Source organism: Corvus moneduloides, chromosome Z (assembly GCF_009650955.1).
Source record: "Corvus moneduloides isolate bCorMon1 chromosome Z, bCorMon1.pri, whole genome shotgun sequence".
Lineage (NCBI taxonomy): Eukaryota > Metazoa > Chordata > Aves > Passeriformes > Corvidae > Corvus > Corvus moneduloides.
In genome coordinates this window covers 33,165,817-33,181,755 of record NC_045511.1, presented here as the reverse complement: position 1 = coordinate 33,181,755, position 15,939 = coordinate 33,165,817, and the positions used below count along the sequence as shown (strand labels likewise).

Below are 15,939 nucleotides of genomic sequence, written 5' to 3'. Positions count from 1 at the left end.
AATTTACATCTAAAAACATTATCAAGCCACGTAAGATGTATTTCATACACTGAGAGCAAAGGATTGTAAATGGAATAGATTCTTCTGTGAATGATTTGTAATTTTATTTTGTTTTACTTTATTTTATTTTGTTCCAATCAGTTCTGAATAGTCTTGTGAAGTAGAATATACTTGAAGTCACCTTCTGGACAAGAAGTTTTACACGTTTGTCTTCATTGAAATTGCATGTTTGGCATGAGATTGTTGTAAGACAACCTCCACATGTTCCAAAATTTCCCTTTTTAAAGTTGTAAGTTAATGTGAGTCACTCCTGTAATCATGTCCTCTCCTATTCATATTTATACTGTTATGTTTTGTTTCTACGGGAAACAATGGCAACAGGCCTACGGACTGGCAGGAATCCAACTGAATAAGACACCACTGATGTGTACCACTGCAGCACAGTGTAATAAATGTTAAGACTATAAAATCCATTAACACTGTATAAGTCTTGTACTAAAAAAAGTGATTCTAAAAGATTTAAAAATTGGTATTTTAGGTTTAAACATTCAATTGTTAATGGTAATTAAGCTCCATTTAGTGTTCAAACTGTAGGAGCTAATCCTCTTCTCAGTGGAGAAATTAAAAAAATGTACTCGAATGTGCCAAGGTCCAGCCGGGCCATGCTGCTCAGATGGAGCAGCATCCTCTCCCCAGAGAGCAGCAGAGATCATTCTGTCTGGTCTTTAAAATTAACGTGTGTGCCATAGCTTGCAGACATGTGCAGGAAACTGAAATTCCAGCTCCAGAATACAAAAATATGCCAGATCTTGAATTTTCTGCTTTCAGATTCCTCATATGAGTCACTGGTCTTAGACAAAGTCAGAAAGTGTGTCCTCAAGACTTAAATTTGGACTTGGATTCAGGCAGTGCAGCTTCTGTTCTTGACTCTGTCACACCCCATTTTGTAAGCAAGTTCACTGAGTTTTATTCCATACCACACACATATTCCTATTCTTCTTAACTTTTGACAGAGGAGGTTGCCCTGTACAAAGTAACCCAAAACAGGAAGAACATTCAGCACACAAGTGTATCCTCTCTCAGGTAATTCAAGCAATACATGTACAACTGAAAAGACAACAAAAGAACACTTGGACTGGGAAAGCCTACCACAACTGTAACCACAACCACAATTTCAGTGCTAAACCAAGGGGACTAATTACAACTGTGTCTCTGTAGAGCATAAAACAGCCGTCATAACAATGGCATTTAAGTGATGTTGATGAGTGGAATGTATTTTTTAATTACTGTACCAGGGCTATACATTCTTCCAAGTTAAATGAGGTGCAAGAGGCTACACAGCCAGAAAGATACAATAATTCACAGTTTAGCTATTGCATCTCCAAATGCTCAGTGGGGAGTAACAGTGCCCTGGTTCTGCTCCTCCACTTGGTATATCAGTACCGACCAACCCTTTTTTTTCTATGAACAAATCATTCTACTGTATTAACTTAATGAATTTTGTGGGGTTTTTTGTCTAAAATATAGTCATACTTTCCAAAAAAATATCAAAATAATGCCATTCTGACTGATCCCTACTTTTCAGTAGAAAATGTAAAAGATACCTGAAATTCAATTCTAACTGAAAGTCCATTCACTGATATTTTTTGTTAAGGAAGTAATTGTTTCACTTCCATTCAGGTTATCAGGTGTCCCTTCAAGCCATCTTAAGAACATTAAGACTTGAGATTCGAGTAACTTTTTGAAAACTACAGCAGGCCTAAGCTTGACTGATCGGTAGTTGCCAGTGTCCTCTTTATCATCCTCTTCAAAAATGGTGCAAGAGTCCCTTTTCTCCAATCACTGGGAACTTCACTGGGCTGCCATGACTTTTCAAATATACTTGAGAGTGACTTGATAACTACATTAGCCAGTTCCCTCAGGACCATAGGATGCATCTCATTAGGTCCCATATATTTGCATATGTTCAGGTTCCTTGGTTGGTCTCAAACCTGATCTATGATGGAAGGAACTTCATTCCACCATTCCCTGCCCTGATGTTGAGGGACTTGAAAGATGTGGGGAAAGTGTTTACCACTCAAGCTGAGGCAAAAATCTGCTAAGCACTGCAGCCTTCTCCATGACCATCATCATTAGTTCTTCCTGTCCTATTTTTCAGTGTGTGTTGTGGGTGTGTATATCTTCTTTACTATTCCCTTTCTGACTAAAAGCCTGTAGAAACCCTTAATAATCTCCCCATTCCTTGCAAAATTCAGCTCTACCTGTACCCTAGTCTTCCTGAACATATCCCCACATACATGAGCAGCATGCCTGTATACTTCCCAGCATATATGTCCCTGGTTCCACTGCCTATGCATTCCCTTCTTCCACTTCAGTTTGACCAAGAGGTACTTACTCAACCCTGCTAGTCTCCTGCCTTCCTTGCCCAATTTCTTATATGTTGGAATCAAGAGGTCTTGCAATCCAGGAAAAATTATTATCCTTAATTGTTATTAAAAATTATTATCCTAAATATTTAAAGAGCTTCTAGCTCTGTTTTGCTCCTGTACACTCAAGGGCAGTTTCCCAGGGGGTACCAGCTATCAGTTCCTTAGACAACTGGAAGTTTGTTCTCATAACATTCAGAGTCCTGGCTTTAGTCTTCATCTGGCCCGTATCCCTAAAATCATGAATTCCAGCAGAGCGTGATCATTGCAGATTAGGCTGCCACCAAACTTGACCTCTCTAAATAGTTCATCTGTGTTGGGAAGCAACCAACAAGGTCCAGGAACACTATTACTCTGGTCTATCACTTTGATTAAAAAATTATCCTCAATACACTCCAAGAGTCTCCTGGACTGCTTACACCTTGGTGTGCTGTTTTTCCAGCAGACATCAGGTAACTGAAATCACCAAGCCAGATCAGAGTCTGTAAGCATGATGATTGATGAAGCTGAAGTAAGAGCACTTCATCAGCAGACTCCTCTTGGTTAGGCAGCCTGTTGTAACCCCCAACAAAAAAGTCTCCTTTGTTGGCCTGGCATGTAATTTTTACCCATAGGCTTTCAACCATTTTCTGTGGTCCTCTATATACGAAAAGAAAACATATTTAGTCTCAGTGGACTCTGGTCTCTGCTTTGCTTTCAGGGGCCAGGTTCTCAACTGGCTTCCCTTGAAATCTGAAATTACACTGTCTGCAAAGATGACACAGATTTGGTTTCAGGGTGTTTTTAAACTATTCATATTGTCAGAAATGAGGGATTCAAAATTTTTCAGACACCATCTTCTTTCCCACACCCTCCTGTCTCAAAATGTGACCCAACATGCTTTTTTTTAACTAGGAAGCATTTCATAAAAGAAATCACATGGAACACAGCACACCTATAGGCTGGATACCTAAAAGAGCATTGGCAATTACAATCTCATACTGTGTTACACTGCAGAACTGAAGGGTCCATATCCCTGAGGTAGCTTGATCATATATTTGAGAATAATGACACAGGTAATCCACTTCTTTAGTTCAGCTGAAAATGAATCTTTTCTCTCATTTCTGATTAGCACAAAAAAAATTCCATGGTTTAGACTGTAAGTAATTTCTATAGTTGTATTCCACTAACTAATCACATTAATTCATTGTAAAGCCTGGACCTGTTGTGCCATCACTCAAGTGTCTCATGAATGAGCTCTGTAATTTCAAAGCCTAGGACTTCTAAGACAGAAATATTTTAATTATCTTATACCATAGGAATGTAGATAATTCTTGAAAAAACTTTTTATAGCTGTTCTTAAAATGGTTTTTTAAGTATCTGATAGTGAAACAATCTCAAAAACAGTGTTATTACTGCTAGTTTAGTCTTTGAAAATAAATAATGAAATTATTTCTAAAAATAATAATTTGTAATTCAAGAATTGGTACATTTATGCTTTAGGAAATATTCTTGACTTAAACAAACACTCCCCACCCACTGTACTGCTACATATAATTACCACTCCAGAATACTGTACTGATAAAAGAAGGATCACAAACTCTTGTGCTTTTTCCAATATAATTTCAGCGGGGAGGAATACCCAGTTTGACTGTATCCCTGCTTCTGCTTCTCCACAGGTGAGAAGAGATAGGACAGTTGTCAACAGGTCAATTAGTTCAGCAAACGCAGTTGCAAGTTTTACCTTGTCTTTTCCTCTGCTACGCCAGAGCTCCTGTTACTGTGGCGGATGTTGATATACTTCACACAAAGAAGACATCTGCTCTGACTATTTGCTTCAACAACACAATTATCCAGTGATGCTACTAATGTGGGCTGTAGTTTTACTAATCAATTTAGCAAAACCATTGCAGTTTCCAGATCATAGTGACTCTGTTTCCTGACCATCAAGTAAATTCAAAGAAGGGCACTGTATTTTGACTCCTTCTGTATTTGACCTGTGCTGTACAACAATGATCAAATCTTCCTTCAGCTAGAATTGCTTTCTAAGCAACAGCTATTAGTGTATGCTGGAACACATTGTGTTTACACTTTATCTCCAGTTACACAATTATCAGTTGTAGAGTGAGCTGTATTATTTCCAGACCTTAATCCTAAAATGTGTTTAGGACAATTAGTAAAACAGAAATAGTGTTGGCCTGTATTGACTAATTTCAAGTACAGAACCAAGTATCATGCCACATAAAATTAACATAAAGAACTGTACGATGGAAAACCAATCAGAAACATGAAATTTAATCTGCATTACATTTCACATTTTTAACCACAGTATTGTGAAGAATATTGTTTCTACAACTAAAGACCTAAGCTTTCTCCCCAAAACTTTCATTATGTAATGCCTATTCAAAAACTACTCCTTTTCAATTCAGATTCTGATGCTTTCAGAATAAATTACCTACAAATGAAGAAATTTTAAATACCTTTTGCTAGTTAAAAAAACCGCCAAAATGGTGCAACAGCACAGGTTTTAATTCAAGGTGTGGCAACAGACCTCTTAATGGGTCCCCATAAAAGCTTACCAAAAAAAATTAGGCGTAAGGCTCAACAAAAGATATTGCAGAGAATACTGGCTGATCCTCAGTCAGACCTAAACCACTAAAATTAATGAAAATAAAATTACAGTAACAAGCAACTAGGAGCTAATTGGCAACTTTCACAAATGAGCACCATGACTGACATTATTTTATGGGCATAAAAACCATTTCACTCTTTTTGCCTTTTGTATGGTAAGGGATAAATTAGTTTGCTACTCATAAAGAAGGAATAAATTTCCCTAAATGCAATGTCAGCAACTATATATTTATTTATGCACTATTCAAAAAACAGAAAATAATAGTATTTCTATTCTCTACATATGTTAATAGAAAGACAAACTTCATTTATTGTTTCAACACTCTTACCTATCCAAGTCCGTGGTTCACTGGGGAACAATTAAATATTCCAGATCTCAAAATCTCCTGCAAAGGCGCAGGCCTCAGACAAATCAGCAGTCATCCATTGATAACCTAGACTCTCCTAATTAAAATCCACCCTCTTCAACATTCTCTCAGTTGAAGTAACTAAGAATAGTGACCAGACCAGGGAATTTTTCATATCATTGTCCTGTTTCTCATACCATGTCTCTCTCAATTTAAATTTAAGCACTGCACAAAACAACACCAATTATGATATTTCATATATTCCCTTAAACCCTGTAACAATAATGGTAACAAAGTGTACTCTCCTACACAACTTCTTTAGACCTCATTAAAAGAGAAACACTTTTTTTTAATCAATGAAAGACAATTTCACTTAAATGGAAAAAAAAAAAAAAAAATCACTGTGATTAAGTTTGCCTATTAGAAGATTTAGACAATTCAAAATAGTGCAAAGAAATACTTTTCTCCTTTTTCAGTCTAATTTTAGAACTTCTGTTCGACTTTTTTAGGGAACTGCTGTATGTTGCCCAGAGTGTGTCTTGTGTCTTGAGCACACATGATTTCATGTTTGAGCACAAAATTCTTTTCAGTAGTTTTAATGTGCTTCTCATATGAAAAATTAAAAATGAGCAAGTATGCACAGAAATTTTTTTGCATAATCTAAATAGTCTTTGAAATGTTCTCTAAAAAAGATGAGATAAAAGTTCAGAAGAAGACCTATATGAAAACTGGTTCTGTAATAATTCTTTCCGTTCCTTAGACAAGTTCTTCACAGATCTACTTTTCTACTCAGAGTTTTGTTCAATCACAAAGGCATGTTTAGCTAGCACATTTCAGTGTTGAGTAAAACAGGACATTAACACTAAAGCATATATAACGTTTACCTAAATAACTGTGAGCTGGTTTTTCTTCCACAACTTTGATTCTCCTTGCTCCTGCAGGTATCACCAAAGCTTCCACGTAACCTAAACATGAAATCAGATGTCCCAAGTTAAACAGAAAATCTGAAAAGCATAGAAAACTACATCTTGCACATTTCCTCATTTTTTTCTCCCCTATTTTGTTTTTTCAATGCAGGAAGTTATAATTTATAAACCAATATTTTGAGGATTCTTGCAAAATTGAAAAAGAAGCTATGGACCTGTGCCTTACACGTAATATATATATACAACGCTACACAATTAAAAGAGCATAGCACAGTAAAACATAACAAGAACTAGTGAGGCTGGGAGATTGGGGCTGGAGCAGGTGAAGTTATCACTGGCTAGGTAGTTCTGTGTCACCATGACCACCAGATGACAAAAAAAGAATTCCAGCTTCACTCAGCATCTAAAGACAAATGGTATAGCACTAAAATCTAAGCATCCTCCTACTGCTTGGTATTTAGTTTGTTTTATATATTTTTGTTCCATCTCCTTCTTCTTGATTAAACATATTCAAACCCTGTCATGATAGGGTTTGAAATCTACTTATTAATTTTTAGCTTCAAATTGACATTGCTTCCTGATAGTGTGGGACTAAGAGAGGATGTTGAACAATTCCTTTTAAGTAAAAAATGGTGAAAAGGCAATATAGGTGGAAACCACTGTGCAGGAAGGAATGTCATAAATAAATAAACCCATGTTTTAGATTATCCAGGTGAACTTCACAAAAGGAAAAATATTCCCATCTTTTATTATGTGTAGCTATGTGATATTCTACAACAAAATACTTAGCATTTGCAACACTTTTTCAATAATCCTGAAACATGAAAATTAAAGCAGCATCTTTCATTTCTGTAAGACCTAATAACACCTTTTAAGTATTGCTTACAGCTTCTTAAGAAGGAAAATAACTTACACAGGTGTTAAGATGGCAATACCACAATATTGAGGGTTGACACAGCACCTTGAAAAAACTTTAAAGTGTGTAGATATTCACATTAGCAGCTCCACATTCAATAGAAGAGACCTGACATAATGTGATTTTATTAGCAGGAACCTTCTTTGCTGGTTTTTTTGTATCTTATAGTCCTCCAGACTCATCTGGGGTTTGGGATTGCTGCTTTGCCTTACATTCAGCTTGAGAGGGCCAGACATAAACATTTGAAGACTATGCCTAACTTTCCCCTCTTGCCTAAAGTACTATACTTCAGTCTAAAATCCTCTGAAATCCTCTATTTTTCAAAGATACGCTGTCTGCTTCTAATTACAGTATTTTTTGATGTGATTTACTTACCACCTTTAAATTCTGCACATTTTCTACTCAAGAAACTGGAATTGTAATGGCAAACAAATGCTGATAGTTGGTCAAATGCTGTTTCAAAGGAAAGACTTGTATTCATAGTGCAAGGTGCACATTATTAGGATTTCAATTCTCTACTCTGTCAACATTATTGTGCTGGAGTCAGTAAGTTTTTCTCATTCACAGGACAGATCACAGCAGCATGTGGATAGCTCATGTTCATTCTGCATCATAAAATCTGTTGGCTTTTTGAGATATTATTAGTATAAAACAATGAGTAATGAAGAGGTATTAGACTTCTTCACTTATTTGGCTTTATGATCTGTCACTGCCTGGCTTAGTTTAATAACATTACTCTAGGTAACAAATCATAATTTGGATATTTATTTTGAAGAATACTAAATGAATCTAAACATGAAAAGAATTTACAGTTCCTCTATTTGCTAAAGATTTAAATCTAATCTCTCATATTCCTTAAAAATTAGGCTCTTCTATGAAATAGAGTGTTTCTTAATGAAAGATATTTCCTTCATCTTGCAATTGAAATAATGTGCAATAATTTTGCAACAAATTTTAAAATATTTATGCAGTCTTATCTTCAATGTCTTATCTTTAAAAATCTAGGTCTACAGTTCTTTCGAGGATCTGCAAAGTTTTAAGAAATATAGTTTTTTAATTTCCCAATGCTCAAAGTAATCAACAAGCCACTGGTTTCCTTAGTATTTGAAATAAACAAACAGACATTACCTGCTCCTCTGGTATGGTTAAAATCACCTTTAATAACTTTGCATGACTTTCCATTACCATTGCATATACCACAATGATCTTCACGAGCCAGAGATCCTAATATACCATCACAGCCAAATTTCTGCAGGAGAAGAAATTAAAAGCTATTCAGATAGAGGCCATGTTTTTCATAAAGTTGCCCTTAGTATCAGGCACCTCTCCCTTCTGCAAGATGCCTAGCCTACATGACCCAGCCCAGGGTTGCACTAGCTCGTGACAGAGATCTGTCCCATAGAGAATTCCCCTGTGATTTTATGTAGATTGCTGCGTTCGCTCTTCCTATGTGGTTGGCTAAGTCTACCAGCTGCTCTCCAAGAGAAACACAACCGCATTCCCATCTCCTGGTGGGACCTGTGGCACATCAGATGCCCTATGCAACGCACACACCACAGGCCTTCCCACTAAGTGAATGCAATGTGCCTCTCCTGCTTTCTACGCAAAATATGGGTGGTTCTTTCCTATGCCCACAATGGGAAAGTGCCATTAATGTCAGCCTAAGACCTTATTCTGAACAGGGCATAAACAGGTCTAGAATATGTAAATATAAATTATATTCGTGTTTTGCTAAAAAGCATTCAGTTTAAAATAAATTAAGTTTACTCAAGCACCTCCATATTACTGTTAGACCTATTTCTATGAATTAGTATCAGGGGTAGCTTGACAACAGCAATAAAGTTAATATATGCAGGCCTGATATGAATTAAAAACCTTTTAAAGTCTTAACATATATGTGTGCTTGGTGTGTGCCAGTATATCCAGGTTCAAAACAAATAATTCATACCTGGCATCTACCATCTGCACAGACATCTAGCCCATGCTGGCCACAGGAAGTCCCATCCATCACCTTTTCTGTTAGAAGAACAGGTTGATCTTTTCCAGCCGGTGAACAGAATAAGGCACATGGCTTTTCTGTAGCAGCAATGGATGGAAAAACATGCAATATTGGAATAAGGGAACTTCAGAAATACAGAATTATCATCAACACTATTGTTAAAACTGATACTTGCTTATGCGTGGCATGCATCTATGTTAACATAAGAAGTTATCTTAGACACAGGAAAAACAAAAAAGATTTTGATCCATTCCTTAGCTGTTTGAAAAACTTGAGGTTTTTTTTCCCCCTACAGCATGCTGTTGCTACAAACTTGGCCTACATAGTACTCGTGTCATGCTCATTGTTGCAATTAAGAATGTACACATTACAGCTGTTGGAATATTTTGGTTGTAACCTATACTTTCATTCTCCTATATTTTTGGCAGATCATAAATATTGGTTAAAAAAGGAGCTTAACACTTTCCAGACTTCCTAACTATGCAGGTCAAGGCGAAAAAAATGAAGTAACTGACACACCCTGGGAAGAAAAATATATGAATTTACAAATTCCACCTTAAAAAAAAAACAAAAAAACCCCCACAACCCCCCTGGAAACATTATTTTTGACATTTTTACAAAGTTCAAGCAATTTTCTACTAAATTTCTAAAACATTCTGTAAATCATTTCTAATTATGAAAGCGCATAAAAATGTAGTAATGGCCTATGTATCCATGTATTTCTAATGGCCTCATTTATAAACAATGAAGTTTGTGTCACCACTGTGAAAGTAATAGCAAATAAAAGAAACTAAGTCTCTTCTCAGTGGCCAACAAAGTACAAAATGACAGGATTTTTTCGTATGTTTGTTCACAAATGAACTGACTCAGAACTTCTTCCTAAATCTGTTACAGACTTTTGAAAGGATAAAGTCAATCCTGAACCTGAAACTGATTTCACTTGGACACAATCTATGCCACTCTGACTTCATACTGACTTCTAGATTCCTGGAGTGCATTTTTATTAGTAAATTAAACAGTTCCAGGAAACATTCAGGGGCACAGGAATTCTACTGTCTATACAGCTGAACTGTAAAACAGTCTATGCCACATTTTTTTGCATGTGCTAACTAGAACTAGCTCAGTCTAGACTGGAAATTGCCATCTGCAAAGGACTGTTTTCAAAAAAGTCATTTTAGCATGCAAAAGAGTAGGAAAGTACAGACAGGACTTTTGTGCCAACTGACTTACACAACAGAGAGTGGTCTGGGCACATTTAAATTACTAAAATTGACAGAGCCTCAGGGCTAGAGGACCAGTACAAACAGATGTGATCTCTTCTGCCAACATGTGAAGCTAGTCAGACACACGCCATCTCCAGCTAAAAAGCTGCCTGAGTTTGTGCCCTCTGCATTCCTGTTATACTCCTTAAATAGTAACCTCAAAGTTCCCTGGGGCCTTTACACATGTATCAGCATTTTTTTAAAGGAATACATGATTGATGACCTAAACATTATTTTAAAGACACTGAACTCAAAGAGACAGCAACTAAACAACACCAGACAACTTCAACAGACTACAGACCCTCATACAGTAACTATTTTGGATATGGTGTACCATTAGTGTCCACTAAGAGAGCAAACAATTAAGGATTTGAGAGCAATGTATACTGGGATACTGGAACTCTCTGTCTGGTCCACTTTTGTCCCTGAAGGACACCTCAAGATAGTAGGATCACTCAGAACGAAGTTAGATGAAAGCAACCATCCATACTCGTTAACATGGCACAGGAGAGTGTCAAGATTTTTTCAACTGAATGAAATCATATTATTCAAAGTCAGATTTAAACATTTAGATCCTTTAGGATATAAATCATGTGGTCCTCTGCTAAAATGAAATTTAGTAAAACAAACCAAAAGTAATTGACTCAATAAGCACCTATGTAATAGCTGGAGAGAGTTCTTCTTACAATGAAATGAGCTAATATACAAGCCTAATGAAAATACTATCGCAAGTTTTCCCTTTGGCACCTTGAGAAAAGGCTTAGGAAAAAAAAAAAAACCTTCTTTAGTTAGGCATATATATTATAATATGTTGATAGCAAAATAGTCTTCTGTGCTTTCTGATGCTTTTTGATAAATTGTTTCAAGAGTTAAAATAATTTATAGTAATGAACTACTTAAAATTTGGTAACACACAGTACTCCTGTGTCATTCAAGGTTTTCTTTACTGTGGGTTGCTATGACTTTAGGTTCTCAAGTCAACTGTTTTCATAACTGATGTGCTTTTGTTGTGCTTTTTCCTTTGTTTGTTTTTAATTTAAATAAATTAAAACAAAAAATTACAGAAAATTCAGTGGGGTGGCAATTATTGTTTACATTTCATAGGAATTTGTTTTCTAGTCACTGATGTCCTACACCAACATTATTTTTGCAGATAATATAAGTCTAATCTTACTATACTCCCACTTGAGTGTTTTCCTAATGATATGGTATGAAAGCAAGTTTCTTGCATGGAAGCATGCGAACAGTATGCCAGGACTTTGCATGCAGTAGCTGTTAGGATTTGAAGAAATCTTATTGACGTTTACAGCATGTATTACATACAGATTGCCGCCAAAATCAAACACTGGTATGTGAAATACTCACTATGTTAAGCTGTAAGTTCTCTCCTTCCTCAAAAACAACAGGCTCACAACATCTGCACTGTCTTTTTGGCTTTGTAGGTAAAAAATATAACTGATATATGCATGTTTAATGATGGACCATTACTCTAGAAAGTGCTATTTCTGAGACTCTTCATACTACAATTCTGATTAAATAGGAAAAAGCTGACTCAATTTTCATTCATCGTTTGTTTACTCTAGTTTTAACTATAGCTCTCTTGATCAACAATACCAACAAGCTGCAAGCCATATAAGCAGATGATAAGAACAAGGGAGATGGTTTATACTTACCGTCATCAATGACAGCTTGCCACTGGTGCACATGCTTCTGATATGAAGATCTGATACTGAAAGCTTGGCACTGCCAGTCCCTAAAGGCAGGAACACCAGCAGGACAAGAAGGATTTTCACATACCCTATACTGCATTGTGGGCCCATGACACTCTCCTTCAAGGCCTGAACTAGAAAAGATGGCATAAATACAACCCTTTACTGTTGGCAATATTTTGTCAGATTTACAGTATGGTTTATTTATGCTAGACACAAACTCAAAATAGCAGGGGTTTTTTTGACACTTAGCATCCAGAAATCACCCATAAAAAATCAAAGTCACAGAACAAAACATGTTTGCCTTCTCTTTGTACCAGTTATGTTACATATAAGGAGGGATGGGTGCTAAGCCATAATTTACACTTAGCCTCAAGGAAGCATTCGGACTAGTAGGAGTTCAGTAAGGAGAAGCACAGCTGCAGTTTTGATATAGTTGAGATGATTTTTCTCTACCTGGGCTAAGCCAAAGGGGCTACTGAAAGGAAGCAACACCTGCAGATTTGCTACCTCTCCTTTTTCACTTTTAACAAGTGTGGTGTTACAGGGTTCAGACAAATGCTTTGTTTCTTTTTGGTCACTTCAGTTGTGCTTCCAGGTCCTAACGAACAAATACAAAAGAAGAGAGAACTGCAGAAACTGGAGCTAATTATTTGGAACCTTGCCTGGAAAAATGAATTCATGAGAGTGAAATTAAGAAATCTGTAAATTCTAGAAATAGCTTTAATGTATACGGCTGAAAGAGGTGTTTAGATGGCATGAACTATGAAAGCATTCTGCATACCTGAATTTCTGTTAAACTTATGCTTACATGCTTCTGTATAGTCATATCCAACTTTTCTGCAACATTCTTTATGCAAATTTATCTTTTTTAATCCTCCTGTCTATTTTGCCCCAAAATCTGCTATAATGTCTTCCATAATTCTTCATTTCCCCCTTTTGTTGTTGTATTATTATTTATTTAAAACCGTTGACTCGACTCTTACCCACTCTGGTTTAGTCTTCCCTATACTTGCCTTCATTACTCTACTCTGTTCCCACTTCTATGCCTATTTTTCTTTTTCACTTGGTGTATAAATAACCCACAAAAATCAAGTTGGTACTGAGTAATTAAAAGGAAAACACCTTTTAGCTGGTCACTGAGACATAGTGAAACAAATTTCATTCAAGTCAAAAGTAAAAATCCCTTTATCTCCAATGGCAGAAGGTTTTCATTTTCACAAGATAGGGAACCTAAATTCTGTTTCCAGAGAGTCTATCTAAATGTCTGAGAAACTGGCAGAAAGGTCTCTTTGTAAAAGTTTCAATTCCTTGGTTCTCCAGATGAGATGCAGAAGTCAATCTTCTACAGTTAAAAAATTTAAAGACTAGAATTACACCCTGATGATCTGCAAGTCAGAAATTGTGAATTTAAGTTTCTGTTGCTTCTTCAGGTGTAATTAAAAAGAAAGTTTTATTCTTCCATTAATATTATCTAGGCTCTTGACAGAAGCAGAAAAGGTGAAAAATAGTGTTTCCATGCGATAAAAAAACTGAAATACCTCTTCTTCTAAGTTTTTCAGTATACAAAAAGTATTAATTGCTTAGGTAAAGGCCAACTGTTTCTTCATGGTTTCTGTACTCATTTAAGTTTTGTTCAGAAATTCTGATGAAAAGAAATGGAAACCTGAACTTGTTTTTACCCAGGGCATTTGCGTTGTCGACTACTGATTCCAGTGTTGCAAGTACGGCTACAAGTGCTCCACGCGCTCCACTCTCCCTCCATGTGCTCCGCAAAAGAGGTCCGATTGATACAATCTCCAGCCTTACACCACTAGGGGAAAATTGAGCTCTTACGTAAAAAAAATCAAGGCATACGCAAAACAATTCACTTCTCCACAAGCACATGGAAGCACAACATAAACACGTGGTTCAACATACAGTTTTCGTATCAGTCAGATATATTTTTGCCTAGTGTTCCCCAAAGCTTTTTTGTCTGTCCTAGTAAATGCAGCAGCCAGAGACCTTTCTCTGGTTCAGTGGCCAAGGAGCAGATTCAGTTCTTGTCCATAACCTCAAAAATAAGTTAATTTCCAATGAAGGATGCCTCCTAGAAAAGGTATCCAGACTATGATGTCTCCCTTAATTTGAGTTGGGGCACTGCCTAACAGAGCATTTTGGGGTCCAGTCCAAACCTATTGCAGGGATCATCATCCTGCTGAACTGTGTAGATGATCACAGCACAGTGTCCAGGGCTGTTCTCAGGAGTTGCTTGTTTCAGCATGACAGTTCCCACCAGCAGGAACTTCATTGTCCCTGACTATCCAGTGACAATTTCAATAGAAAAATATATTAAAAAGTAATAGAGAAAATAAGATTTTATTCACAGCTTGTATTCAAAGATAAAATGGAAGCTTCAAGAAGCTGGTGTTGAGAAAGTCAAAAGAATTTCTGTCATTTATTTAAATAGTAATAATAAACTCAACGATCTTGCATGCATATATCGTTTCCCAGGACAACCGCAATTTCTCACTCAAAAACTATCTCATCACTATTGTTATGCTCTGTAACCTATGTTGATATCTCATATAAATCATCATAAACTCTGCAGAAATTAGTGCTTTACCAAATTAACCAGCTATCTGTCATGTGTATTATGAAGTAGAGGTATTTTCCAACCGTAACAATTTCACCATTCTGTGATTCAGGAATTACAAAGCAATGAGGCTACAAGTAGACAACAAACACTTAATGTCATTAACATCAATAATTTAACTAATTTCTTTTTTCATTCTGAACTGTTGGTGAATGACTGTTATCAATGGAAAAAGTTCACAAAGAAGTCTCCTATTTATAGCAAAACAAAATGTGTCACTAATGCACTCAATAAAGGCTTTTGTTACTTTTAGAACACACCTCTGTAACTTTTAGTCTCTGTGCTAAATCCTTATCTGGTAACCTTTTCACCTGCAAACTGGCCTTCACTGATTAATTGATCCTAATTTTCTCTCTTAAATCATCACATTAAAATGATGGCATAATTATACCACTTTTGAAAAGTATTCATGTTCAATGGCTTCACCTTTATATTAGATTTTTAACCAGAAACTGTAAATTTTGTAATGCTCTTGGATGTTTCAAATCAAAAATGCTCATATCTATTTAAAGGTATTGCTTCAGATAAAATATGGATTTTTCTATAGACATAGCATCTGCCCTATGTGGAGTCTGAGGGATGCTTATAAATCCTTGACTTAAACCCCAGACAGGTTGGACAGGCTATGCAAATGGCATTTCCATCACTTCCTAAGATCCCAAGAGGAGCACAAGACAACAGTAATTCATCTCCACAATACCACTAAAAGAACCCAAAGCCAGTGATTTGTGTAACCTAAAGCCCATCTTGGACAGATAACAAACAAGAAGAATAATTCTTCCTCATCCCCTGGGATGGTTTGGTAAAGTCTGCTTAGTTTTTTACTGCTATACATAAAAAAGGCATCTCTATACCTGGCTCAATAAGCCATTTTAATTACAATCAGTAATTCTGAGTAATCTTTGTAAGAGGTTCTGCTTTCTTATTCCATAGCATGGGCAGCCCAGTCTCAATGTAAAACATGTGATATCAAACAACAGAAATGTCCCTTATTTTCCAGATGTTGACTTCGGACAGTATCACTACAAATTTTATCAGAATTAAAACATTGCAGCAATTGTCATTATTTTCGAGATATGAACAGAAATAAAACCTGGGTTTCCTTCCAC

The 15,939-nt window shown here is 36.3% G+C and overlaps 1 protein-coding gene across 1 annotated transcript in view; it reads right to left on the bottom strand.

The window, feature by feature from the left end:
* ADAMTS19 (ADAM metallopeptidase with thrombospondin type 1 motif 19) overlaps positions 1-15,939 on the bottom strand; it is a 136,443-nt gene that overhangs the window by 31,281 nt on the left and 89,223 nt on the right. Inside the window, exons 12-16 of the mRNA XM_032096782.1 lie at positions 13,878-14,008; positions 12,160-12,329; positions 9,174-9,301; positions 8,354-8,474; positions 6,268-6,348 (exon numbers count right to left, since the gene is read on the bottom strand). Of these exons, the coding sequence (XP_031952673.1) occupies positions 6,268-6,348; positions 8,354-8,474; positions 9,174-9,301; positions 12,160-12,329; positions 13,878-14,008 (631 nt within the window). The remainder of the gene's footprint in view (positions 1-6,267; positions 6,349-8,353; positions 8,475-9,173; positions 9,302-12,159; positions 12,330-13,877; positions 14,009-15,939) is intronic.